General features: G+C 38.3%; 1 protein-coding gene across 3 annotated transcripts in view; it reads left to right on the top strand.

The window, feature by feature from the left end:
• Nucleotides 1–26,598, top strand: part of LOC144633606 (E3 ubiquitin-protein ligase UBR4-like) — an 83,873-nt gene that overhangs the window by 42,524 nt on the left and 14,751 nt on the right. The window contains exons 34-76 of one of the 3 annotated variants that reach the window (XM_078492463.1): nucleotides 581–771; nucleotides 1,243–1,456; nucleotides 1,954–2,170; nucleotides 2,688–2,883; nucleotides 3,673–3,868; nucleotides 4,290–4,566; nucleotides 5,235–5,339; nucleotides 6,029–6,150; nucleotides 6,365–6,613; nucleotides 7,016–7,307; nucleotides 7,838–8,038; nucleotides 8,329–8,525; nucleotides 9,006–9,110; nucleotides 9,451–9,564; nucleotides 9,671–9,793; nucleotides 10,346–10,441; nucleotides 10,933–11,004; nucleotides 11,220–11,297; nucleotides 11,662–11,709; nucleotides 12,103–12,188; nucleotides 12,613–12,697; nucleotides 14,316–14,394; nucleotides 14,873–15,085; nucleotides 15,601–15,627; nucleotides 15,939–16,080; nucleotides 16,629–16,773; nucleotides 17,345–17,430; nucleotides 17,807–17,894; nucleotides 18,404–18,532; nucleotides 19,022–19,086; nucleotides 19,249–19,309; nucleotides 19,412–19,483; nucleotides 19,857–19,963; nucleotides 20,371–20,509; nucleotides 20,641–20,769; nucleotides 21,395–21,562; nucleotides 22,215–22,433; nucleotides 23,108–23,290; nucleotides 23,561–23,645; nucleotides 24,449–24,576; nucleotides 25,226–25,573; nucleotides 26,016–26,056; nucleotides 26,312–26,453. In XM_078492463.1, coding sequence (XP_078348589.1) covers nucleotides 581–771; nucleotides 1,243–1,456; nucleotides 1,954–2,170; nucleotides 2,688–2,883; nucleotides 3,673–3,868; nucleotides 4,290–4,566; nucleotides 5,235–5,339; nucleotides 6,029–6,150; nucleotides 6,365–6,613; nucleotides 7,016–7,307; nucleotides 7,838–8,038; nucleotides 8,329–8,525; nucleotides 9,006–9,110; nucleotides 9,451–9,564; nucleotides 9,671–9,793; nucleotides 10,346–10,441; nucleotides 10,933–11,004; nucleotides 11,220–11,297; nucleotides 11,662–11,709; nucleotides 12,103–12,188; nucleotides 12,613–12,697; nucleotides 14,316–14,394; nucleotides 14,873–15,085; nucleotides 15,601–15,627; nucleotides 15,939–16,080; nucleotides 16,629–16,773; nucleotides 17,345–17,430; nucleotides 17,807–17,894; nucleotides 18,404–18,532; nucleotides 19,022–19,086; nucleotides 19,249–19,309; nucleotides 19,412–19,483; nucleotides 19,857–19,963; nucleotides 20,371–20,509; nucleotides 20,641–20,769; nucleotides 21,395–21,562; nucleotides 22,215–22,433; nucleotides 23,108–23,290; nucleotides 23,561–23,645; nucleotides 24,449–24,576; nucleotides 25,226–25,573; nucleotides 26,016–26,056; nucleotides 26,312–26,453 — 6,060 coding nt within the window. Of the gene's footprint in view, nucleotides 1–580; nucleotides 772–1,242; nucleotides 1,457–1,953; nucleotides 2,171–2,687; nucleotides 2,884–3,672; nucleotides 3,869–4,289; nucleotides 4,567–5,234; nucleotides 5,340–6,028; nucleotides 6,151–6,364; nucleotides 6,614–7,015; nucleotides 7,308–7,837; nucleotides 8,039–8,328; nucleotides 8,526–9,005; nucleotides 9,111–9,447; nucleotides 9,565–9,670; nucleotides 9,794–10,345; nucleotides 10,442–10,932; nucleotides 11,011–11,219; nucleotides 11,298–11,661; nucleotides 11,710–12,102; nucleotides 12,189–12,612; nucleotides 12,698–14,315; nucleotides 14,395–14,872; nucleotides 15,086–15,600; nucleotides 15,628–15,938; nucleotides 16,081–16,628; nucleotides 16,774–17,344; nucleotides 17,431–17,806; nucleotides 17,895–18,403; nucleotides 18,533–19,021; nucleotides 19,087–19,248; nucleotides 19,310–19,411; nucleotides 19,484–19,856; nucleotides 19,964–20,370; nucleotides 20,510–20,640; nucleotides 20,770–21,394; nucleotides 21,563–22,214; nucleotides 22,434–23,107; nucleotides 23,291–23,560; nucleotides 23,646–24,448; nucleotides 24,577–25,225; nucleotides 25,574–26,015; nucleotides 26,057–26,311; nucleotides 26,454–26,598 lie in introns of all 3 variants that reach the window. The other 2 variants (XM_078492452.1, XM_078492458.1) reach the window with 2 other exon arrangements.

Genomic DNA, 26,598 nt, shown 5'->3' with positions numbered 1-26,598 from the left:
ACATTAAAGGGGCTTTGTCACACAATTTTAGGCAATTTCGGCACTGAACAACTGGTCATAGAATTAACTGAAACATCACAATAATAACTTAAAACAGTAGAAGAACTCAAAAGAAACACAGAAAGGCCAAAAAAGGGCATGGATGGGCAAAATTCGAAGATTAAAACAGATTGCGTTTGGGTAAACTTGAAAAACGTCGGCCCGACTTTTTTAAGTTTATCTCAACTTGTATGAAAGTGTCGCTTACAATGCTCTAAAATCATCCTTTGTGTGTTTTGTGGCCTTGATTTTGCAAAAAAAAAAAAAAAAAAAAAAAGACTTTTGCTTCGCCAATTTGAAGTTTAGAGCTCTTAATTAACGGAAATAACTACAAGAATTACAAGAATTGGTACAGGGTGATAAAATGATTCTCCCTTTTAAGCAATGGATGGTCAATTTCCTGGGCTCAGACTCCTCTGCATGGGAGTTCTCTGGTTGCAGTAGCGATGCAAGCCAACACAGCTGCCTACATTGACAAAATTAATTGAGAGAACCCAATTACAGCATTTGGGAATAAGACTCTGACTTCTTTGTTTTACAGATTCAAGAGATCAAAGCCACGTCATCCAAAGCAAAAACTCAAGACATGGTAGCCATCCGCCATTCTGTGAGCACATCTGACCAGCAGCGCACCACAATGATCCTTCTTTGTGAAGATGGTAGTCTCCGTGTTTTCATGGCCAGTGCTGAACATACTGGGTATTGGATGGCTCCTGAATTCCAACCTGTGAGGTCAGTAAACTGCCTAAGTACATCAGATCAAGCATGTGCGTGGGCTCTGCAACTACAATGAACTGCCACTTTGAGATCACTTTACATACATGTACAGTACAACAATGGAGATTTTGAAAGTTTTCTTTACTAAGTTTATTATGAGGTCTCCCACCACCACCATAATGATTGTAGGTCAAGGAATCTGAAAATCTGTTTTTGGACCCTTCTCCAATAGATCATACACTTAAATGTGAACCACTTCGCTCATCAACATGCAGTGGCTTACATAATTTATGAATTTCTTTCTTTTTTTTTTTGATTTCGTAGTTGAAGTTGAATTTTTGGTTTGCTCGCTGACATAAATGTAACTGGTAACAACTGAATCTATCAAATAACAAACACCTTGAGACAGGAATATTCAATTTTCCAATGCCCAGAAGTATTTGCCACATAATAAGTATAAAAAAATAATTTGTTTTCCATACACAGGCCCCTCAGCATAGTAAAGCCAGTTCGTAAGAAGAAAACCAGTAAAGCCAGAGTGAAATCCACCACTGTTAGCTTCCCAGTTGATTTCTTTGAGCACTGTCAGCCGCTTTTGAATGAAGTTGAGTTTGGAGGTGGAGACATTCTACAAGTTTATAATGTTCAGCAAGTAAAACACAGACTCATGACTGCTGGCATGTATATTGCAAGCACAAAGGTATGGACAAACCTGCTTTGATTTGTTGCCTGCAGTGTTCTGGTAAATGCTGAATGCTTTACTGGACAGTGCAGGTTTGGTTTTACATTTGGAGAAGGTTTAAATCCTGAGCCACATAATGTCTATAAGGTTACGAAAGTAAGGCACATAACTCACCAAGACAACCCACAAATTTTCGTCGTTTTTTTTTTTTTTTTCCACACAATTAATTTAAAGCAATGTTCTACTTACATATTACAATATTACACTACTATACAATGCAGTTATAATAATACTTACTCAGTACAGTATAAGCCGTACTTACACTACTACCACTACTTTTACAATACAATAAAGTGGGGGGGGGGGGGGGGGTACAAATTGAAAAGTAAAGCATCTTACTCACTAAGACTACTGGCAATATACAGTATGTTTTAATGTTATAAATTTTTGCCAAAATAAATGCTTTGTTAATCTGTATCATGGTACTTACATTTGTACTCTGAATTTATCTGCAGCCAAATGGCTTTAATATTGAGATCACCAACACCAACCCCCGTGTTGTCATGGTTGGTGTGAGAATTCAGATTGGCTGTCAGTCAGTGGAAAAGGCACCATCATTTGTAGAGATCTTTGGGAGAGTGATTCAGCTGACATTGACAAGAAACAGATGGTTTGATCTTCCATTTACAAGAGAGGAATCATTAACTGCAGACAAGAAATTCTCCTTGTTCAGTATGTACTATCATTTTGTTTTCTACCCTGTGTTACGTGTAGGTAAAATAAAGCAATGATAATTATGCATCCATACATGTACCTTTTGCAACCATAATTATACTGGTACATGTTTTGTGGTGCATATTGGATCATACATGTATCATGTTAAAACAAGTAAAGCACATGCTAGCAATTCATGACTGAAAAGAAATGCAGGCTTTTGTTGTGCTTGATCACATTGCAAAATGTTTTGCAACACAGAAGAAGAACAAGAAAGTCTTTTTTTAAAGAGGGTAACACATACACTGTAAAAGTGAACATTCGCTTTTAAACTTGTGGCCCTCACATTAAAAATCTAAAAAGGAAAGGAAAGAAAAGGAGACCAAAAATGAGTTACATAATTTACAAGTGGGCTGCACTAACATTAATTGGTTGATACTTATATTGGGGATACATATCCTTTTGTAAGAGTTTGTTTAGCATCCCATCCATAGAAAGTAGTAGTCAGTGACCAATAAAAATATTGTTTTTTCAGTTGGCCAGTCTTTAGACCCATCAGGAGTGACCATGCTAGATTCAGTGAAGGTGTATACCAAGACAAAAGAGGCATTTGGTTGGCCTGATGATCCCCAGGAAGAGATACCCTCCACTCCTGGTCTGGGAACTGCAGCTGCTGTGGACACAGAGACAGAAATTGTCAATTCTGTTCCACCACTCACAGCTGTGGATAAGTATGACTTCTCTTTTTAAATTATAACCAATATTTTTTTTTAAATTTAACTTTTCAATTTCTTGCTTCTCCCACAGCTAGAAGCAGCACTTATTCAAGTACTAAATTTTCCCTTGCTTTCCTTGTCTTGCCTTTTCTGGTAGTAGCTTGTTGGAACATAGACTATCTATGCATGCAAGTGCACACTTACATGTACATGTACATTATAGGATTCAGTGAAGCTTAGTTCAAGCCATAATTATAAAATGTTTAAAGAGCAGCTCTGATGCACTTGTGCTGCATCACTGCAGCCATTTTCAGTGCAAAGAAAGCATGTTCAAATTTGTGGTTTTCCTTTCTGTAGTTTTCTTTTACTTTTTTTAGTTCTGTAGTTTATCAACTCTTGTGTATGCTTACTGCAAAAGTATGTCGGATTTATTTCCGTCCAGCTCTCATGTCTAATGAAAGATAGAGTTCCCCAGATAATACATGCATAGGTAGCAGACATGGCCACAATGCAAACTAGTCTAGAGGGACCTTTATGTAGTAGATAAAATATGAGCGGGGTCTGTGGGCTGGCGGGGGGCCCGCCGCGCGTTCTCTGGCTATGATGCAGGAGGAGGAGTCTGTATCAGTTATTCTTATTTGATTGTGGGGTTTCAGTGTGTCTGGCTGTCGTGCGGGGGTTGCACCCTCAGAATAGTAATGAATTTACAAAGTAAAAATGTAGCATGTATTTTCATAACCCTGTGTGATATATCTAGCCTTCCAGCATAATAAAAACAAACGTTTTCTATTTGTTTGTTTGTAGATTGGTAGTTCACCTGCTGGAGGTAGTAGATGGCTGCTTTTCCACCTTTGTGTCTCAGGATGAGGCACCAAGACAGTCTGCACTTGATGCTGCTACTTCACTCATGACCAGTGCTATGCCATCCACTGTTCAACATCAAGCCCAGGCATTACTTGCCACTTTACATCCTTCGAAAATGTCCTACCACAGCCACAAGGTAATTACGTTACGTTACATTACGTTATGTTACAATATGCTATGTTATGTTATGTTACGTTACATTCTGTTACATTTCGAAACGTTACGTTATGATTTGTTATTTTACGTTACCTTATGTTACGTTACATACCGTTATGTTACATTACGTTATGTTACATTTTGTTATGTTGCGTTACCTTATGTTATGTTGCGTTACATTACTGGTAGGGCAGAGCACTGGTATCCAGGGTAGTTGTTAGGTTACTACTGTAAAGGTTGTGTTGCTAACTGTATTACAGCCATTGTAGCAATGCTGATAACACAAAATAGAACAGGTAAAATTATTTTAAGCACAAACTTTGGTAGTGTTGTTAAATACATCAGGCACTTCTTACAAAGTCTTGGAAGCATGAAAATGATCAGTGTTTTCATTCTTTCAGGATCAGGCACAGCTTTCTAAAGTGGTAAACTTCCTCTGTAAACTTGTAAGTCCCTGCCAAGAAAAAGAAGAAAAAACAGAAGAGAAAGATAAAGAAGAAACAGAGAAGACAGCTGAAGTGCAGAAAAAAGAAGAAAAGGAAGAAGCATTTGTGAATGTTAGTGAACTTGATGTTGAAAGTTTCCAGCGTCTTGTGGTGAGTGCAAGATCTGTGGCCAATACAAGACCCAGTAATCTGGCAAAATACACCATCCTACCTGGACAGCAAACAGTAGAAGGTAAGTCAGGGACTAGTGCAAGGGTTTCTAAAGGAACTACTGTATTGTTTTTGATATTGGTGTTGACATACAATGAGGTTATGTACTTAAAGCAGTCACAAATATTTAACAAGATTGTTCTAGAATAAAAATGTCATACATATTATGTGGTCATTCTTCAAAGAACACCTTGTCCATCACTCTCATGCCCTTTCGTGATGCCCCCGGTTTCTGTCTCTTCTCTTCTTCTCCTCTGCCTGCACAAACTTCGTCATCAGTCACGCTGCATAAATAATGTTGTCAGACACTCTACACAGGGCTATGTACTCCGTATTTGCAGTCTCTAGAGCTGCATTGACTGTGTCATGAGTCACTCTACATAAACCTAGTTATTATTGACATTGACTGTACAGGGATTGTTGTCCACTCTGCTTGGACCATTTTATTGCACATTGGTAGTGCAAGAACCTGAGTGTAGTAAATCACACCCTGAACTGGACTGACTAAACTTTGTCTTCAATCACTCTCAGGCCTTGTTGTTGATGCTCCTTAACTGAAAGTACTTGTAACAGTATCAGGCATAAGCAACATGCTTATTTATAAAATTATATGTTATTCATATAATATATATATCTGCTGAAAGTGCATTTGAATATTTTTAATAATGGGTTTGTTGCTTCTTTTGCCAGAGAGTGATGACACACAGCATTTTGCTGTGTGCCTGATGAATGCCTTTTGGAAACTTCACAGTTGCCAGCCTGTCAACCCAGTTCTATCTCCATTGTCTTCTATTGGTAAAGGAAAATTTGATAAACGTTAAAAAACTCAATACAAACTAAAACTTGCAGAGAATAGTTAATAATATCCTCTTATTTGCCAATTACTAAATTGTGTCTTAAAAAATAGTATACTGGTATTCTAGCAGACATCAAGTAAGGAAATTGAAAGTGGCAGTAAGATTAAATTATTTGATGCTAAACGTGGGAATTTAAGGGACGTTTAGCAAAGGGGCGTTTGGCATCGTGCCAGGGCAGTGCTATAATAAAGCTTTTTTTTTTTTTTAAACAGGGCTCAAAATCTTTCATTGATTCTCGCAGCTCAATAGTTTTGGGAAAATTACAAAGACAATTGCCTATAACAAACTTCAATGTCTGTATGTTGTTAAAAATGTATGTAAGGGGGGCCCAACAAATGTTAGATTATAGTTATAAATGTTATAATGTAATGATAATGATTGTATTTTTGTTCATTTTTCATATGTTTGTTCAATGCGCTCCGTCTGTTTCTCCAGGCCAGACCACACACCAGGGCTCGTGCCCTCTCTTGCGATGGTGGTTCTTTCGTCCCCTGTTTGCTGGATCGGAGACGGGACCTACGGTTTCGTCCTTTCCGGAAGACAGACAACTTACAATTAACAACTTGTTTAATTTTGTTTAAATCATTTCCAGAGTGATTTTGCAGCTGATGGAAACTTTTATTTTAGGGTTCCAACATGTGGAGTCTACAGTAACAGCTCTGGTGGACATCATACATGCTTTTGCAATAGCAGATCCCTCTAAAGTTGGACTTGCAGTCAAACAGTATGTGAAAATGCTTCTGTGTGAGGTATGTGGCCCCTTTTAGGGAGGTTTTGATTTCTAGAAGTTTAAGTCATAGAAGATAGTAGAATGCGTATTGCTTGTTATTCCTTGTGTTGCATTGGCATACGGTGGTTTCCATGTTCAAGAGGATGACTTTTTAAGTTTTGTTGAGTTTATACAGGTTTGCTTTAACTATAGCTGCCCTTAAACACAAAATCTGTGCCTTGATGTTTCCTCAGGATCAGTCTGTTAGCTTTGCATGTAAACAAGCCCTGATGCGCCTTATACACAAACACTGGCATGGGATGGGCAACTCCTCTCCGCAGTGCAACACTCCTACAGGGGAAGGAGTTGGAGGAGATGATTTTGATGGTGAAGATGATGATGCAGAGCAGGATAGAGCCAATGGAACTCCTCCTGAAGAGTCCAGTGGCACTGATGCAGAGGGAGCTCAGGAAGGGGGGCAACCAGATTTAGAAGCTTCAGAGGTAGTTTTTGCCATGTTAAACATTTGGTCCCTGGCTGTTGTTTGTGTTTGTTGTTGTTCACACCAGTTTGCTCTCACCATGCTTTCTCCCCTCTGGTTAACAACCTAGTATTTTTATAAATAAAAAAAAAAAAAAAAAAAAAAAAAAAAATAAAAAAAAAAAAAAAAAAAAAAAAAAAAAAAAAAAAAAAAAAAAAAAAAAAAAAAAAAAAAAAAAAAAAAAAAAAAAAAAAAAAAAAAAAAAAAAAAAAAAAAACCAACCCCACCTAGTAAAGCTACAGGGCAATTGTAACCTCTGTATGTGAACTTGCAAATTACCCTCAAGCTGAATGGGTCACGTGACCCATAGGAGTGGCCCATAGGTAGACTACATGACTGTAAATATTTTATCCTTATACATTAGGCTGCCCCAGAAGTGCCTGCTCAAGAACCAAGCCAGCCCTCTGGGGGAGTTCCCTCAATAGCAAGTGCTGCTAGTCATCTGGAGGCTTTGTTGCTTGGTGCTGGTGGTTTGCCAGGCATGTTGGATCTGCCTCCTGATGCAGATGATGAAGCCATGGTGGAGCTTGCCATTGCTCTAAGTCTTCAGGAACAAGCTGGTGCACAAGGTCTTAGCCTCCAGGGCTTGCAGCTGCCTGGAGTTCAGGCACTGGGACTGCCTGCTGAGGCTGGGGTATCCTCGGATACAGCTTCAGGTATGATAAAGGAACTATGTTTAGACATAGTGCAAACTCACATCTTAGTCCAAACTGGAAATAAGGACAGACACTCAATCGTAAATCTGAGGTGTGCAGTGTCATAGAAAGTGGGTCTGATATCATAATACTCTGTGATGCGAAGATTAAGGCTTTTATTTGTATGGGTAGGACCTGCTTGGGATTTAGGTACTGATCTGCCCTGAGAATGGCTTATGGGACAAGATTTCCAAACTGCCTTTTTTAAACATCCTACATGTCATGCCAGCTTCGTTATCAGGGTGGTAAAAAAGTGTGTCTTTTTATTTACATGTATTACGTATTTTGATTAAACTGAAAGGGGATGGGCAATTTGATAAACTGTGGTACACATTAAAGTGGAAAGTGAAAGCACTAAGCAGTCAAACAGTTTACATGTTGGTTTAATGGTTCAACCTATTTCTGGGATGATGACATTCAGTGTCTAAACTCAAGTGTACGAAGTACTAAAACAGTGGTTGTGTTAGTCTCAATGTGCATACCTTCGTCAGGTCAAGGAAGTGAGGATGAGTATGAAGTTCCTCCCTGTAGTGCCCAGGGCTCCTCAGCAGGCCACAGTGCTCCCAGGTCTCCTCTGCCACCTGATACTGGACATGGGGGAGCTGAGTTTGAAAGTGGCAGTAGTGTAGACTCTGTTGCTGCAGAGACTGGGACTAGCATGGAAACTATTGTCGTGGATGAAGAGCAGGCAGGTTAGAATAATCACCAAAATGACCTTCAAATACTTTGTAATCAATACTTCACTCGATGTTTGCATGGAAACCAACTTTATTGACTTTTTCATTGCCATAATGGGGAAATGATATAATGTGTATGTTTGTGTCCTTTCATTGGGCATGAATGACAAATAATTAAATCCATGCATACTTGGTTTTTGTTTAGACTTTTTTTCAAAAGTCAAAGTAACAAATTTTGTGCCCATCAAAGACTTGCACTGGCTGTCTGTTGCCTCACCACACCTCATCATTGTCTTTATTTCTAGTTACTGTTGAGAGCCAGCCTGGCAGTAGGAGCAATGGAGAGGAAGAGCAGGGAAGAGGTCATCCTTCAGGAGACAAGGAATCACTAATGGATCAAGAAAAGTTGCATTCATTGAAGTTGCTGCTTCTGGATGAATTGCTGCTTCATCTTCCAAAGTTAAAAGATGTTGGTGGTGTACAGGCCATACCTTTCATGCAGGTTTGCTACATGTTTTTTTTTTTGGAACTAGTGATTTGTTTCGTTTTGTTAAAAGATGTCTCTTTTATGAGAATTACTTAAAAATGAGCCCCAAGTTTCCTTGGTCTACACTCTCATTGACCACAGAAATACATAAATTAAAACTTAATCGTAACCACCAATAAAGTGAATGGTGCTACTGCAAAGTTGTGCACTTTTATTGCACCATTTATATGGTCTATTACTATAGAAATAACAAGCCTGTAGATAATGCGAAAAAAGTGGCTAATTTGTTTTTCTACATTAACATTGACAATTTACCAGCACACTGGCTGAAAAATTGAGTGCAAGAGAGACAGGTTATGTCATTTCCATGCCCTTATCGACCAATCTCTTGCTGTACAACCATATTCTTAGTTATAATGAAAAGGCGATGTTGTATGAATCAGACATTCATCATGCCTGACAACAGCTTGATTAACAGAGTTGGCTTCATTTTAGGTCTTGCTGATGTTGAGTTCTGATCTGGAGGACAATGACAGAGACAGGGCAGCACTGAGTAAAGTGTTGTCTACATGCCTAGAAGAGCTGAAGCTGGATCAAATGGTAACTGTGTTAGACGTTTGAGTATAAAAAATTGTAACTATATAATGCACAACAGCACAGATGTTTGGTAATGTGTCCTTACAAAAATTGACTTTACATTCTTTAAATTCATAAATCTTTGGACCAAAAAGAGTGACCCTGTGTAACATTCAGCCATCCGCCATTGTAATGGCCAAATTTTGCAAATGTCACTAACTTGGTAATTTTGTTCAGTGACTACACTATGCAATCAGTGTAAATTATGTGAATATAATAGAATAGTTCTAGGATATAGATAATGCATGAAACGCATAAGTGAATTGTCGTGGATCTGACCGTTGAAATGTGTGCATTTTAGCAGGATGTGAAGCACATTTCATCTCGCACTAAACAACATGAAGTCTGGCTTATCATCATGAGGCTGTTGAGTGTACTGATGTCAAGAACAAAGTCCAATTCTAAAAGTGGATCTGAGGTATAAAGAAATGTTACAACTGCTGTAATGAAATGGTTCTTAATTCGTTTTTCACTCTGTTGTAGATAATATCGTAGTGACATCTTACTGGTTTTTATTCCACCAGGCATCTTCGCTAGTGTGCAGGCAGACAGCAGCCACATTATGTGATGTGGGCATCACAAGTAACTGTCTGGAAATTCTCAAGACCTTGTTAGAGCACTGGAGAGAGGTGGCGAGCCATGAAGAAGTATGCTATGTATTCATCTTCTAATGATTCATCTTGCAGTAAATTCATGTACCACAAGATATACTAAAATTCCAAGTACATTTTACTGATTTTTTCTCAGTGCCTCATTACAATCAACCATTGAGGCTCAGCTGTTTCAAAAGTTTAATTTGAACCAGCTTCTTATACTCTCCAGTATTTCTATCTTTAGCATTGTCCTTGGTGTAGATATTTACTTGCTAAAAGTTGTGAACAGTAAAAATATACGACTGGCCTTATTCTTAGATTTCAAAATGTTTTCCAAATTTTCAATAGTACATGAAGGTAGATATTGTATATAAATAATATAAAAATAAATTAATGTAAAATTTATCAGTACATGTATGAGATAATTCTCCCTTGGTTTTAAGAGAGAGCTCAAGAGATACATAACTTTGAAAAATTAAGGCACCCATAGAACCATCGGAATTGACATCGTATTTAAGTCTCAACAAAATAAACAGATTCCTGACAGGTAAGAAAACTATTGGCTAAATACATGTAAATGTTAACTAATTTTTTGTATTTATCCAGGAAGAGCCATCAGGCCTTGGTGGAGCATTACTCAAACCTCATCCAACCAGCCCTCCACCAGACATGTCGCCATTCTTCCTCAAACAATATGTCAAGGTGTGTTGTGTTATATAGGAGTCTGGTTTATGAAAAGATCCATTTTACTACAGTTTTGAACCTCCAACTTCTCAAACTCATAAATCAAAGTTAAAACAAAGAAAATCTTAACTATTAAAAGAAATTTTGATACCCGGTCTAAATAAGCATAGATTTGTTATGATTTTATTTCTCCGTTAAGTCCGTAGTTTTTGTTTCGATTGAGAAGATATATCAAACACTCGAGGCAGTGTTTTATCATTTATCCAAACACCTTGAATTTTGTCAAAAATACTTCGCTGCACGTCATATTTTCAACTCTCTTCCCGGTGTTTGTAAATCCAGATGAAACACTGTCTCTTGTGTTTGATATATTACACCTTTATTAGGCTTAATTGTTTTTCTCAACAGTTCTCATATATGATTCGTTTCATATCCAGCATTGATACAGTCATGCTCTCACCAGTAACTGTTCTTTACTTAACTGACTTTGAATTTTGTTCTACGTCCAGGGCCATGCTGGAGATGTTTTTGAAGCTTATCCCCAACTCCTTACTGAAATGGCTCTGAGGCTTCCATATCAGGTGAATGTGATATTGGGGCTTCTTTTGACTAAAAACTATCTTTATGTTAAGAGGCTGCAATAAAAGTGTTAGCCCCTTGACTGCTTAAAAGTTTCTTTTTGTGCACAATTTAATTGTACATGAGAGCAATTGGAAACTGATGGACCACAAAACAATAATTTTAGATTTAGCAGTTATCAGTTTTCGTAGTAACGTGGATGATCTGTTGTTTGCAGGTGAAGAAGGTTGCAGATTCTCTACATCTTGACAATTCCCCACAGTTCGGTGAAGAGTGGTATCAATTCTTGTGTGAGGTGTGTAATGCAGTTATTTCAAAGTTTTCAATTCATGTAACACGCAGTTGGTGACAGTTTTTGGTCCAAAAAATATATATGCATATCAGACATGATCAAATTGTCTATAACTTGAAAGCCAGGTTTTGCTTTCAATTGTAAAAGTAATGTTATAATGCAGAAAAGGTTCCTTTACTTTTAAGGAAAGAGAAATGTTTACTGCATGGGTAATCTGACCTGTCCCAGGTTTCACAGAGACTAGATTTAGCAGTTAACTCTTGGTGGTTATAAGGGGAATTGTCTTGTGTATATTCAAACACTATTTTGACAAACAATATTATAGTAGTTAGAGATCGATAGTAAGATTATTTTTTGTTTGTTGCAGTACCTTCTGATCCAACAAACTCCATTTGTCCGAAGACAAGTGAGGAAGGTAACCAATCTTTTTTTCTTCAGTGTAACACGTTTTGTTGTACAACAACTTCACGTCACGTCACACAAGCTTAATTCCATTTTAGTTTGCACAGAATTATTAGCCTTTTGCTTTTACTTGTGGACAATCTTTAACTGTCCTAATGGTGTTTGCTTTGACAAACACTTCAGGCCTGTGGAGCTTACTTCTTTTGGAAATTGCCTTGAGGAATTCTATAATAAGAGCATTCTGTTTAATAGTTGACTGTGGAAATATAATTTCTTTAAGGGCATTGAACATTCAAGTGACAATCACTAGGAGACTCATAGTAGAAACCCTGGCCTTGATTTTTTTGTTCTTTTATCCTCTAATAAATTCCATTGCTTATACCCTTTGTTTTACTTGTATTTGTAGCTGTTGCTGTTCCTCTGTGGATCAAAGGAAAGCTATCGCAGGCTGAGGGATCTTCATGCTCTAAAATCACACATGAAGACTGTCAGGTACAGACTGGATATTACTGTCTTGGTTGCTAAGTTGAAAGTAAGAACTATTAATACACCAGGTACATTGCTCATTAAACAGGCAGAATAGAGTTTTAAAAGAAAGGGTTATAAACTTAATGCACTTCTATTAATTTTGCTCATAAAATGTACTCATGATCACTGACCATATCCCTTGTTTAGTCCTTGTTAATTCTGTTGTCAACTTTGCTTTTCTTTTCCGTCGTTGCTTTGAAGGGCTGGTGGATGACAGCCCTTTTTCTGAAACGAGTTTTGTGCATAATTTTGTTTTGTAACCATTTGAAACGAACACAGTATGGCTTGTTCTGCATTTAAGGGAAGGAGTCCATGTTTGAGGAGTTTAAAGTTATGCTCAAATCTTGGGCTGTTGTACTTGGTTGTTTATAGACTTTGTTTTCAACAGGGACCTCAGCAAGCAGGGTGGTTTCAGGTATGAGAATGTGACCAATCCACCAGTCAGTCTACCCTATGACACCCTCATCACACTGGTAAGTGCTCTCTACATCATCATGTTATGCAGATAACATCACTGACCAGTTATAATTTTATTATCTGAATTTCTCTTTAAGCATTTTTAGTCCTTAAATAAAATCCACACACTCAAAACTGTCATCACTTCAGTGGCTTGGAAATCATATAATTGATAATAATTGACCTTTTGGTGTCCATCTTCTATCTAACTGTTGTTGTCAGAAAGAGAATGAACACCAGAGAGGTAATTATTCCTGTACAAGGTTGAAATCACTGTGTTGTCAGCTAATTAAAGCTGTAAGAAAGTAGTCCATAGCTAAGCATACAAATTCGTTGCAAGAGAAGGTGTTTTTTTTATTAGGCCTGACGTTGCTATTTTGTAAATTTCATATAGGGATAAACTTTAAAAAAATAAACTACTGGCAGTAGTCTCCAACTTTAATTAGTACGTTATCAACCCTCTAAGTTAAGACCATTTTAGTCGCCATGGTGACTAAAATATTGGAGCTTGCAACTAAATTGGAACCGAAGAGGCCAGCCTGGCGACTAAAATCGAGAAGAAGGATTGCAAGTGTAAGCTTAACTTAGCGACTAAAATTTTTCACTGGCGACTCTTTAATAACGTAACCTATTAATTAACTAAATAAACACATGTGCGACCCACAATCCTCCATTTCGCTCTGGACAGTAAAGGGCTTATGCTAAAACGTCAGCCTTGCAATTTTGCTGTGGCAGTTGCACAATGGGAATAATGATGATGATTTGGGTGCTTATATAGCGCATTTACAAAGCTCGTGATCAATGCGCTTCACAATTCGAATCTATGGGATGAGACCGGACATCAGCATATAAGGCGCCTATGGCAGCCGCTATCCGTCCATGTGTATGATCTCACCCCACCACCCAACCCATGGAATAGAACAGACCACAACACCGGGAACTTCATGCCCTACTCTTTGCGATGAGTGTGTGGGTTCTTTAACGTCCCCTGCTGATTATAACACTGAAGATGCAGGAGACGGGGCCTACGCCTCGTTTATCGTCCTTATCCGAGAAGACTATAATGTCTAACCATTTGCAGATGTAATTACAAAGGCAGCACATTCTCCTCAGTTATTTTAAGACCCTGAGTGTTGGTCCGGTCTGGGAGTCGAACCCGAGACCTCCCACATGACAGTCCGGCGCTCTACCACTGAGCTAACCGGTCGGCGGTTCAATCAGTGGTATAATCAGTGAGTGAAGTCAGCACCAGTAGCAGTGTCAAACATGCAGAAAGAAGTTACTGGTTTGAAGTTACGGGTTTGTTAACAGTTAACATTTGTACAGGACGATACTAAATGTGCGTGCTATGCTGACTGAGAGATACATTGTTGCTGTTATGATAGCTAACCCTCCGTGTTACCTTTCAGTTGTGTTTGAAAAACTTCTTTATTATTTTTTGTTTGCAAAAACATTTACTAGTTAAAGCCAAAAATAAAAAATAAGGAAAATTAAAATCAAATTAAAAACAAAGGCTTGATACTTTGATACCGACATCGCTTCTGTGTAGAAGAGGGTCCTGTAGGGGTAACAACAAGAGTTCCTACTTCAGTGAATGTATCCGTTTAGGAGAATAATGATCTTCCTGTCTTACAGATCGAACATCTTAAAGCTTGTTCTGAAGTGGCGTCAAGTCGTATCAGCAACTGGCAGGCATTCTGTCTGCAGGAAACAGGTAACTACTATAACTACATGTATTGAGTGTAAGTGCAATCTAAGAGCATTTGGAAACAAATGCAATCAACAAGTAGGTTGTGTGAAACGGTTCATTTCATCAACCTTTTTTGCAATGATGTATGTATGAAATTAGGCATTTGCCGGGTCTTGTCATTTTAGAAACCCTTGTGTGTTGTCATTTTGGATATTAAGGGCACCAAACACTACAAACAGTTAACAGTTTCAGTGCTCTTACATAGCAATTTGTAATAAAAATGGACTATTATTCTTAGGTTTCCTGCGACACAAATCTCAATTTTGGCTATTCAAAAATCTGGTTAAGTCCGTGACATAGTCCCTTGAAGAAATAAGTAATTTTTAAAAGCAATTTTGTCATTGATTTAGTGATCATCTTATGTCACTGGTAAAGGTTATAAGCCTCAGTTGAACTGCTTTTATTAACTTTGGTTGCGTTTAATGATGATTTTGCATTGCAGACACGCTCCCATTTCTCTTGAGAAGCAGCTTCTTGTTTGAAGAGGGTGTGACACCTTTGATGTTACAGTTGTTGGGTTATGCCATCTGTGAAGTGAAGTCCCAGCCGTCAAGTTCTCCACAAAAGAGCAAGAAAGACAAGGACAAGGACAAATCCAAGAGCAAAGACAAGGACACTGATAAAGATAAAGAAAAGCACAAAGAGAAGACTTCAGGTTAGTTTCAAAGTAGCAACAAACAACGCTTCATGAAAGTACTGCTCAGTAGCTTTCATTTTAATGGTCGCACACTAGGTTTTCGTCCACAGAGTAAAAGTTTGGATTCATTTTATACATCATAATTCAAACTACACATGAAAGTACTGCTCAGTAGCTTTTAGGGTTTCATCCACAGACTAAAAAGTAAGATTCGCTTTGTACAACCTAAAAAAAAGTACCACATAAAAGTACTGCTCATAAGCTTTCATTTGAATGGTCGCACACTTGTTTGGTTTTAGCTATATTAATTGACTCAAGGTTTCAGTCTGGGAGTTAGGGGGTTTTGGCATTAATTTTGTCCAGTTCTACAAAGTCAGACATTTAATGCTGGAATGACCGATGTTACAAAAAGGTATTGTGTGTCGTGGTGCATTGGCTTCATCTTAACACATTTGTATTTAAAAGAGTAATCGTTGTTTATGTATTAATTAATACAACTCCATATACGTACTGAATTGGATTTATCTTTGCAGGCTCAGCAGACGCTGGGAGGAGTGAAGGTAGAGTCAACATTCTTATTTGTAAAAGACATTTTTACCTGTACCTTACCTCTGCAAATCAGATGATGTCAATACTTCCTTCACCATTTTTCTTAAATTTGCTTCTGAACGGCTCAGTGAGTTTAATTTGTTGATGCAAACTAATAGATAGGTGTTAGGAAATTGAAAACACTTGCCCTACCAAAAATACCTTATTTGCAACTTTGAGCGATATTCTGATCTACTCTTAGCTTGATAAGCTACACATAACATGTAGCTGAATTGTTCTATTCAACTAATATAATTTACCTTTACTGTTACATGTTATACAGCGGCTGCTCAAAGCCTGGTTCAGTTGCTGAATGATACTGTTGATGAGGAGGTGATGAGTCAGTTTGTGCAGACTTTCCTGTTGGAGTCTAATTCAACTGCTGTTAGATGGCAGGCTCATGAGCTGCTTTACAGCATGCACAAGTATGTCAACTCACTTGTCTGTAGTTATTTGGGGGTAACCGATTAAGTTAGTTCTCAAAGAGTGAAAGTACGCCACCTTTTCCATCATGTTTTACATTCATGTAAGTGGGAGGCGCAGTGGCCTAATGGTTAGCGCCCCGGCCTAAAGAGCGGACGTTCCCGGGTATCGAGCCCTGCTGGGGGTCACTGTGTTGTGTTCTTGTCATAGTGCCTCTCTTCACTCAGGTTTTAAAAATTGGTATCGGCAAAATAATGCTGGGGTGCGATGGCCTTGCATCCAATCCAAGGTGAAGTAGAAATATACCTAGCTGCTTAATGCTATCCAAACCGGGATAAACTCCGGCAGTATGTGCCACTTGGCACGAAGCTGCCCTTTTACATACATGGTGGGAAATGACAATCTGATCGAGGAGACAAGCAAGTCAAACAAAATAATACATCGAATTAAATTTGTACATCTAATGTTTGCACGAGGTTGTATTCAACAACCTTTTTCATACTGAAAACACTGGTTCATACCCAACAAGCTGTTTTGCATGTGTTTGTAGGTACTCAACCAGCAGCCAGCAAGTGAAGCTATCAAGGATGATGTGGAAGATTTGGCCGTATCTACCCGACTATGGTCGGCGAGCTGCACAGTTTGTTGATCTTCTTGGTTACTTTGCTATCAAGTGTGAATCAAACACTCAAGAGGTATTTGAATATATTTTGTTTAGTAACTTTATAATTTATGATAAAGATGAAATGTTCATTGCGTCAGGAGCGTGGAACAAAGAAAAAATCTGAGTCCCCGACGGGTATCAAACCGATGGCCTCCCACTAGGTTGATTTGTGACTGGCACCCTGCATATTGCTAGGATCAGCAATTTAGTTTTCATAATTTTCCTAAAAATGTATCCACTATACTGGGAGAGATTTGATGCCAGTGAATGAAATTGGTGTAGTGGCCACATTACAGGAGGAACATTAAAAGCAAAGCTGACAAACCAGCCTTAGAAGAAAAGTCCCTAGCATGATGGAAATCCAATCTTACTGCCATTGTTATCGTTGCACACTATAACTGTGTTGAAATTCAAAGAAGATAGTAAATTGTCTAACCCCTTTTTTGAGCGAGGGTTAGTTAGCTTTTCCAGTATATGAAAATTTCACTTTGTCACTTAACATACATTGTATGTAGATATGCTATTAAATTCAAGAGGCCATACATGTACCTTACAAAGTAATGGATAGTATTTGGCTTTAATACCGTTATGTTTATTTGCAGTTACAGGATTATTGCGTGAAGGCAGTCCAAGTACTGATGGTACAGAATAATGTTCTGTCAAACCATCCAAACTCCAACGTTTACAGGTCAGGAAATGTTTGGTATAGTGCATTGATGGACACTCTTATTTTATTTGCAACTTAATAATCAAGTTCGTGACTCATGTATAATAAAGCATTGTGATTTACTAGTTGTAGTTTTCAGCCCTCCCAGGCCGTCTTAGTCATGTTGTGATGTAAGGCACGGCCAAATTTTTTTCCATCAATTTAGAACTAAAGCATAATGCACTCAGACTACAGACAAACAACAAAACAAAACAAGGATCTGGTGTTTCCAAAAGCGCTATCACAAAATGGCGTAAAACAGAGGATTAAAAAGACAATAAACTACAGCTAAATAGCAAATCAGCAGTAGTTTTCACAATACCAAGATATACCTAAAGATCTATTTCTCTTGGTTTAGGATGCTGTCAGGGTTTGTTGAGTTTGATGGATATTACTTGGAGAGTGACCCCTGCCTTGTTTGTAACAATCCAGAAGTTCCATTCCAGGTGAGTGAGAGAGTTGTCGGAAATCCTTGTTTATGTCAGTTATTTAGCGTTCCTTAGAATGGCACAACAGTGTCAGGTTGTTTTCCTCTGTTATCATTAAACTTATCTTTTATTTTAAAGTAATTCTTTTTTGTAATGACACTCACACTATGCAACTAGAAAGTCATCTAAAGTCAGGGTTCCACAGGTCAGGAAATGGTCAGGGAAAAGTCAGGGAATTTTATTTTGGGTCAGCGAAAATTTACATGCTGAAGAAAAGTCAGGGAAAATTGGAGTATAACACTGCTGATGTCATACAATTGATAGCTCAAAGAAACATTTCAGGTCATTGTGATCTCAGCGATGTTTTTTTTACTTGGAAGTGGAGGCTGGAGGTCGCAACTATATCTGACTTTTTTACGTATATTTGGTCAGGGAAATTTTATGTTTATCAGGGAAAAGTCAGGGAATTTTGAAAAAAGATGTCTGTGGCAACCATGAAAATGATTCAAACAACTTGTATTTTGCAGAGCCTAAAGCTGTCTGCAGTCAAAGGAGACTCGCGCTTCACTACAACATGCCAACTTGTGAAGCTGATTGGGAGTCACACAATCTCAAGAGTTACTCTGAGGATTGCAGATCTAAAAAGGCAGAAAATGGTAATTCTCAACTTGAATAATCAACATCTTTTCTACACTTACATGTACGGGACACATGAATAAAGGAACATGTATTTTTAGTACCAATGCAGATAAAGAGTGCTCATTTTTTAAACAAATTTTAATCAAGACATCTTAACATTAATAAACCCCACTCATAGTTATTTATATACTTACGTTTCCTTATTCATGCGTGGCATATATTTCATTTTATTTTATTTCTTGCTTTTTTTCATTGTGGCTTACCTGTAAACTAGCTGGTGCGTTCAAGCAGATTTTGCTAGTCATATCTGCGGGACGCATCGAAACCATAGCTAAGTGTAATAACCACATTAAACATTGTATTGTATTGCATGTACTGTATTGCATTGCATTGCATTGCATTGCATTAGTAGTACGAATGGTATCGTACGTACGAATGGTATCGTGTCGTATCGTATCGTATGCATTGCAAACACTAATGACACCTGTACCTTTGGTGTTTTCCAGGTCCGAACCATTAATTTGTACTACAACAATCGCACCGTGCAAGCGGTTGTGGAGCTGAAAAACAAGTTAGTTGTTACTTTTTTTCGTTGAGTTTAGAAAATTCTGTACATCTGTTGATATTGGGAAGCCTATAAAAAGCTGCGAAAATAAAAACAGTTTATGTTTGCTTCTGCTGTAATATTTTTGTTCAATGTTAAGAGTATCGTTGGTAAAATTTTATTTCGCAGGAGATCCTTGTGGCACAAAGCAAAGAAATGTCACCTCACTCCTGGCCAAACAGAACTTAAGGTTTGGATCATTCAAATCTTCATTCTAAGTTTTTAAGTGCAGGCTATTTCCAGCATTACCTTTTTGCTTTGGAGTTTTCATAGCTTGTTCTTCTATTTTCAGGTTGATTTTCCACTGCCTATAGTTGCCTGTAACTTGATGATCGAATATGCTGACTTCTATGAGAACTTCCAGGTACATCTTTAATTTTTCTGTAATATACTGTCCCCAACCAAACTATTGTCCTTTTTTGTGACAGTGGTTTGCAACTTTAATATATTTAATAGAGGAAACCTGTCATGAAATATCCTACTTTAACACAAAGTTGCATGAAATAGTCATGTGTGAACGTTTTTGTAGTAAGTGTGTTTTCACGGATTTTGTGCGCAACATTTGTTTTCAGAATCGGATGTATAATCGTCATCATCACCTTTATCATGATCTGCCCTTGCTTAGCTTAGACTACCTGCGTCACGGGACGCATTAGGCCTCATTTAATGTAACAAAAGGAATAGAAATTAAGTAATTACAATTTTTATTTCCTTAATTTTGTTTGTCTGTCTTGTAGGCGTCATCTGAAACTCTGCAGTGTCCTCGTTGTAGTGCGTCTGTCAATGCTAACCCTGGAGTTTGCAGCAACTGTGGAGAAAATGTCTACCAGTGTCACAAGTGCAGGTTTGTTTGTCGATTCTTTGGTTTTGTTTTTTCATTTGTTTATTTCTCAGATTGATTTTTTGGGGGTATCAATTTGGCTAGTTTATTTTTCTAGCTACGCTTTAAGATGGTTCTACTTATCCATAGTACTGGTACAATACCATGTATTCGCCCTTCTTGTTTTGTTTGTTCATTTATTTGTTTCTCAGATTGATTCTTTCAGGGTATCAATTTGGCTAAGTTTATTTTCCAGCTACGTTTTAAGATGGTTCTACTTATCCATAAAAATGGTACAATACCATGTTTCGCTCTTTTTGATTTTTTTGTTTGATTTTTTTTTATTATACGTTAACTTCTGGTGACAGTCAATGCATACGTTCTGTTTTTTTTTCTGCTCCACTAAGCACACTTCTATTGTTGGTTTTCAGGTCTATAAATTATGATGAAAGAGATCCATTCCTATGTAATGCTTGTGGTTTCTGCAAATATGCCAAGTTTGACTACACTCTGACAGCTAGACCTTGCTGTGCTGTTGACCCAATCGAGAATGAAGAAGATCGAAAGAAGGTACTATATTTAGTTAAAAAAATATATATTTAAAAACGAAGTGACAGTTATTTGCCAAGAGGGCCGGAGTAACACCCGTGTACTTTACTCTGTTTTCTTAGTTGATGTTTGTGTAATAATTTATTTCACAGGCGGTTGCCAACATCAATTCTCTGTTGGAGCGAGCAGACAGAGTGTATCGACAGCTAGTGTCTCACAGGCAGCCCTTGGACCTGCTGCTTAACCGGCTGCTGGAACATGGACAGCAAGAGCCACTGCAGGTCAATAATTTATTTATTACATGCCATTGCTAGTGCATAATTTGTGTCTGTTGGCTGGTAAGCTCAGTCAGTGTAGCATATCTTGCTACCAACTGAAGCCTGTTCAGTGTGATGTGAGAAGAGTTGCAACATAAAGGTCCGTAATTATAACACAAGAGCCACTGACAAAAAAATGTTTGCTTGACTAGGGAAGCTGAGAACAGGGATTGGGACTCTAACTAATAGGGCAAAAGCTTTCTGCAGCCTACGATTTGGGTTTCATTAGTATCTTTTATTTGTCCGGCTTGTTCTGCTGCCTTCGTTTGCCTTCTGCAAATAGCTAGATCTGCGTATTACTCGGATGGTCAAGTAGACATGATGTTCCTGTCTCAAATTAACTGACATAAAAGGACCACAAAGGACTGATATTAGCGATAATCCTTAGTGACCCATTCGTTTCACATTCTGTATCGGTTGGGTGGAAAAAAATGAGGTCAAAGAGATGACAGCAGCCACTAAATGCACATTCAAAACTGGGCTCACTGAATTGACTTTTTTATGGGCATATGTAGATTTGGAGTTTCTGCCATATGAATGTTTATCACAATCATCCCTGTAGTTACAACACGTTTTCCTTGTGTGACAGGAGGGGACATCTGGTGTAACACAGACAATGGCTTCAGTAGTTGCTGGGTCGTCATCATCAAGCAGTTCTTCTGCAAACACTGGAGTCAACAAGGCCATCCAGGCTTTGGCTCATCGATACTGTGTTGAGTGCAAGGGAACATTTGATGAGCTCAGCAAGATTACTCAGGTGTGGAACAATTTGATATCTTTTTTTTTAAATTCTAACCTGGTACTGCGTTGCGATATACTATTTATTACAGCAAAACAAACTGCTTTTGTTTCCAAGCAAGTCATATTTTGCTTTTTCTCTGCTACATTGTTTTGTAATGGCAATCCACATATAATAAACTCGTTAAAAAAAACTTGAAAGTGAATATGGTACTGGCATCATGAACACTCTAAGCTTTTGTATTGGGTTGAGTTTTAACTTGACTGCAGTCACCGACAACAGTCTCTTACTCTTTAGTGGATCGTCACACTAGATGATCTACACTTTTTACTTCTACTACTTTACTCAGGGTTCGTACGGGTCATGGAAATTCTTTTAAAAGAATTTTTCCAGGACTGGAAAGTCATGGAATTTAAGTGTGGGTCATGGAAAGTCATGGAAACTGGTATTGATCGTACAAAATAAGTTAGGCAGGTTATTCTGAAGAAAAGGGTAAACGTAAAAACGTACCCGAAGTCAAAGATAATTTTTGAAAACTTCCAAGAAAAATGGTCAAATTTAGGTCATAGAAAACTTTGAAAAGTCATGGAAAAGGTCATTGAAAGTCGTGGAATTTCAAAAGCTCAAAAGAGTGCAAACTCTGTTTACCACTTACCTCTTTGCCCTTTAGAAAGTCCTGGCGTCCAGGAAGGAGCTGCTAGAGTACGATTGCCGTGAATGTAAAGGTCCATCAGAAAGCCCCAGCGCTGGATCCTTGCTGCTAACATCTGGTGCAAAGGGTTTACCTGGGGAATGCTATGGCTGTGCGTCTGCCGCCATAGAGCATTGTGTGACACTGCTGAGAGCTTTAGCCATGGTACCAGGGACTCGCAAGCAACTGGTGGAAGAGGTGAGGCTTGGTATCACTGTTAAGATTTGTTTCGGTCGTGTAACAAGACCAGCGATATTTCAATAACAACACTCAATTTATTACAAACGAATGTAAACAATACAGAATTAAGCTATCAGTAAACACAACTCTGGGTAAAGTTCAAAGCTTATCTGCTGGTACAGCCTCCACTTTCAAACCAAACTGTCTACAGAAGTCATTGTCCGAAGACAAAGTCAAAATAGCTTCCACAGAACAGAAATAAAAAGATCCAAAACGAGTGAAGCAAAACATCCAAAATGGCTACTACAAAACCTCGCGGTGGCCTTCGGCAATGCCAATATTTGGTCAACTTAGAATGGTCATCAAAGTAGTATCACTGATGCTGTCACCTGCTTGATAAGTTCCCGCAACATTTTACGCTGCAACTGCACATGTTACGAAGTTTTTACGCAGCATCTGGTAATTTTTCAGTCAAAGTATTGTTAGATATTTTAGTTAAAGTGATAAAAACTCTGAAGACTATTTTCCTAAACATTGCCATACAAGTAACCCAGAAAGACAAAGCATTTATCCGATTTTTCTCAGATGAGAGACTCTGGATGTGTTTTCCTACCACCTTTTTATTAAAAATTCCGTCAAAACAACATATTTCAAAGCATTTAAACTCTGACCTTCCCTCGTTGTTCCTTCAGGGTCTGATACAAGAGTTAGTGGAGTTTAACTTGCATGAAGGTACTCCGCAGATGAGAAGTGACGTGAGACATCTGTTGTGTTTGTTGACCAAGGACAATGAACAAGCTACAAAACAACTCAATGAAATCCTGATCGGGGCAGTGGGTGAGGCTGTTAACAGCCACAAGTCCAACCCAGCAGTGGTTAGTATGCTTGTGTGATATTTAAAAATCTATAAAAAAAATCCTGTTCTGCAGTAACCACACTGCGTGCAAACATTTTCCTGTGACTGCTCTATTGAATTTATTCATCAATGCTGGTTTGCTAGTTTCTGTTTCTTTGTTGTTGCTTTGGTAGGAAAATCCGCTTTCACATTACGTGGTTGGACTTCAAAACTGACTGTACGTACACTTTATAGACGCTTCAACCACACCAACTAAAACTGCTTTTCTTACCTTTCCATTCTCTTCTAGGTCTCGGGTATCAGTCGAGAAATGTTACTTTTGAGTAATGCAGTTGAGATGGAAGACTCCTGTTGGGAGATGCGATTGAGATGCGGTATGTGTCTCCACAATAATTAATCACGGTTGAGATAGTTTTTATTGATAAAATAATCAGATTGTCTTTTGAACACATTACCCACTCGCACATTATTAACGCGTGTGTCAGAATGATGTTGCGTCTTTTGTTGGGTTAGAAACAAATACTTTGAAGATTTGTCTTGTTTGTAAGCAACTGGCTCCCTCTGTTTTCCCTCCCTCCTGTTCTGCAAGTGTCTCTGTAAGACTTCGGGAAAGTAAAATCTTATATTCATTATCCAACTTTGAGGTACCAACACCCAAGATTTCCAGTAAGACGCTACCTTTCTGGGACCTCTCTTTTCGTTCATCCGTTATAAACACTACCAAGACTACTTTCTAGGGCTTGGGTATTACTGTCACCTCTCATCTATTGTTTTAAGAACCAATGCCGTGACTCTTTTCAAGAGGTAGTTGGCGACCAAAGATTTCAGGATTTGTTAATGCTTTTCTTATTTTAATTTAACAAGAAAGGTAAAACTATTAAAATAACACTCTTAATTGATTACTCTTAGAAATCAATGCACTGTTAAATGTCCATTCAAAAGTGATTGCGATTATAACATTCCGTCCGTGGTGCCGTGGCCCAGCCGCCGGCCTTGGGACAATATTTGAGATGGGAACATAAAATTCTTTACTAGACATCTTAGAATTATAAAAAAGTAACCCGTTAGAAAAATACATCATATGAGTGCATGGGAACCCCACCTTCCAACTCGACTACTAAATCTTCTAAAAACTCTTCTTCATCTTCTTCTTCTTCAATGCTTCTTCTTTTTATAGTGATGACACTGTTTATGATGTCTGTTGAGGTGCGGAGCCCACTTATCATGGAAAGTATCACTTTACCCTGTCTGAAGATCCTGCTTAAACTGGTTAAACCGGCTCCACCCAGCAGTAAAACAAACAAGGTTTGTATGATTGTTACAACACTGGTATAGACCCTGTTTTATACCCTACAGTACGATGATCAAGTGCTACATTCTATTCTCAGACAAAGCAGGCTTTTAGCCAGGATTTAATGGGAGTCTTTTTAGGACTGGCTTTGTTCCCATGAGAGCTTGAGGGCATGCGGTTTTCCTGCTTTTGAGTGGGTTCTGATTTCCGCTCCTCTGTTCAGTTTTCGTTGTTGTCTCTGGTGGCCGTCCATGGCTCGACTCCCCCGGCTGCCTCAGACAAAGCAACCAAGCTGAGCCTCTTTACCTCCAGAGTTAAACCTGAATTTCAACAGTTCTGTGAAGAGTTTGACGATTCAAGTAGAAGCTACTGAACACGTTTTGTTCCTGACATTTTACTCTTTTTTCGATGTTTTGGAAATTGCAATTTAGGAATTTTGCTCAATGTTGACCTTAGAGCTTTTTCCGTTTTGTCTCATTTCGATCAAAAATAATAAACTTCTGTGGTAAGCACTTTTCGCATTCCTTTAACACGTTCCACCGTAATACAAGTATTTTCCTCTGTTTACCTGACCAGATGCAGCAGATCCTTCATCATTAGACGTTTTGGATCTTGTTTTATTAAGAACTTGCACGGCTTTTTTTACACATGTTTTCTTCAAAGGACAAAGACTGCAAGTCGTTGGGGACTGTTCAAGGCTACAGTGATGTACGCATTAAAGCCAAGCAGTGGATGGATGATGATGCTAACCACACGTACTCTCAGTGGAAAGCATTGGCTCCAACAAAATCTGCTGCATCCAAGGCAGGGACTGGGGAGAGCCGCAGCGAGGCACGGAAACGGCACTTGATGGAGAAGTATGGCCGGAAGTGGCGTGAGAGGACCAAGAGGAAGGAGTCGCCTGAAGAGCGGGAGTTCCGTGAGGAGGAGTGGCTTAGAAAGGTCTTATTCACTCCATCTAACAGAGCAGCTCGTGAGATGGCTTGTACTATGATAGAGTCCTTATGCCAGGTATAGATGGGTGGTTCATGTCTTGTGCATATAAAAACAGCTTCTTTGCATTGCTTTGTTCAAGATGCACGCTAAGCAATGAAGTGGGGTGTATTGACAGGCTATCGTATCCTTGGTCATGTTTAAATATAGCTGTTGAGATTTGTCTTCACTGTTTGACAAAGCATGATGGGGCATGATGGTAAAAGTTCTCGAGTGTACATTTTATCCTGTAATCATACGTTTCAGTTTTTAAAAATCAGCCCTAACTAAGGTTGTTAACTGTCCTAACAAGAAAGGATTCAACACTGAACTATGGAAATTGCGCCTCTTTTTCCATTGTTTTCTTGTCCGGCCTGGGCTTTGCCTGCTTCTTTCTCGAGAACTGTATGATTACTTTCACATTCAGAAAACATACTGCCCAGTCACTGCTAAGTTCGGATTGTTAATTTGTCATATTTAGATGCCCAGCCGACAGCAACACATGTTGGACTTGCTCACAAGGTGTGTGTGTTTTCTGATTCTAAGCAAGTAGCTGTGATGTAAGGATAGGTTGCAAATCCTTACTAAACTTATCAATACCTATTTGTGAATACACAAATATATGGACCCATGCAAAAGGAAAGTTGCTAGTAGCAGTAAAACAGTTCTGTTATCGAAATGAGTTTACTATGAGTAGAATGATGATACGTGTAAAATCAGTAACTTGTTGAACGGAAGTGATCGTGCCCTGACTTGATATTTGTTTTACTTATACAGTTACCTAGAGGAAGTCCGTACTGCAGGGGAGAATGCAGCTGAGTTCTTCCAGTTGTACCAGCGCCTGACTCAACCTACTTACTGGAAATTCTACCTGGCACTCCAAGGAGCTCTGATGCAGATTGGTCAGTTGTTGACCAAGGTATGCAGCGTTATAAAAAAAAAAAATGGTTGGTGGGAGAAAAAAAAAAATTTAAAAAAAAATAAAATATTTTTTTTATTAAATAAATAAATAAAATATTTTTTTTTTTTAATTTTTTTTTTTTTTAAAAAATTTTAAAAATTTT

The sequence above is a fragment of the Oculina patagonica genome, chromosome 1, assembly GCF_052425735.1.
Source record: "Oculina patagonica isolate OP01 chromosome 1, crgOcupat, whole genome shotgun sequence".
NCBI classification, from domain to species: domain Eukaryota; kingdom Metazoa; phylum Cnidaria; class Anthozoa; order Scleractinia; family Oculinidae; genus Oculina; species Oculina patagonica.
The sequence above is the reverse complement of the archived record's forward strand: the minus strand, read 5'-3'. Positions and strand labels throughout refer to the sequence as shown.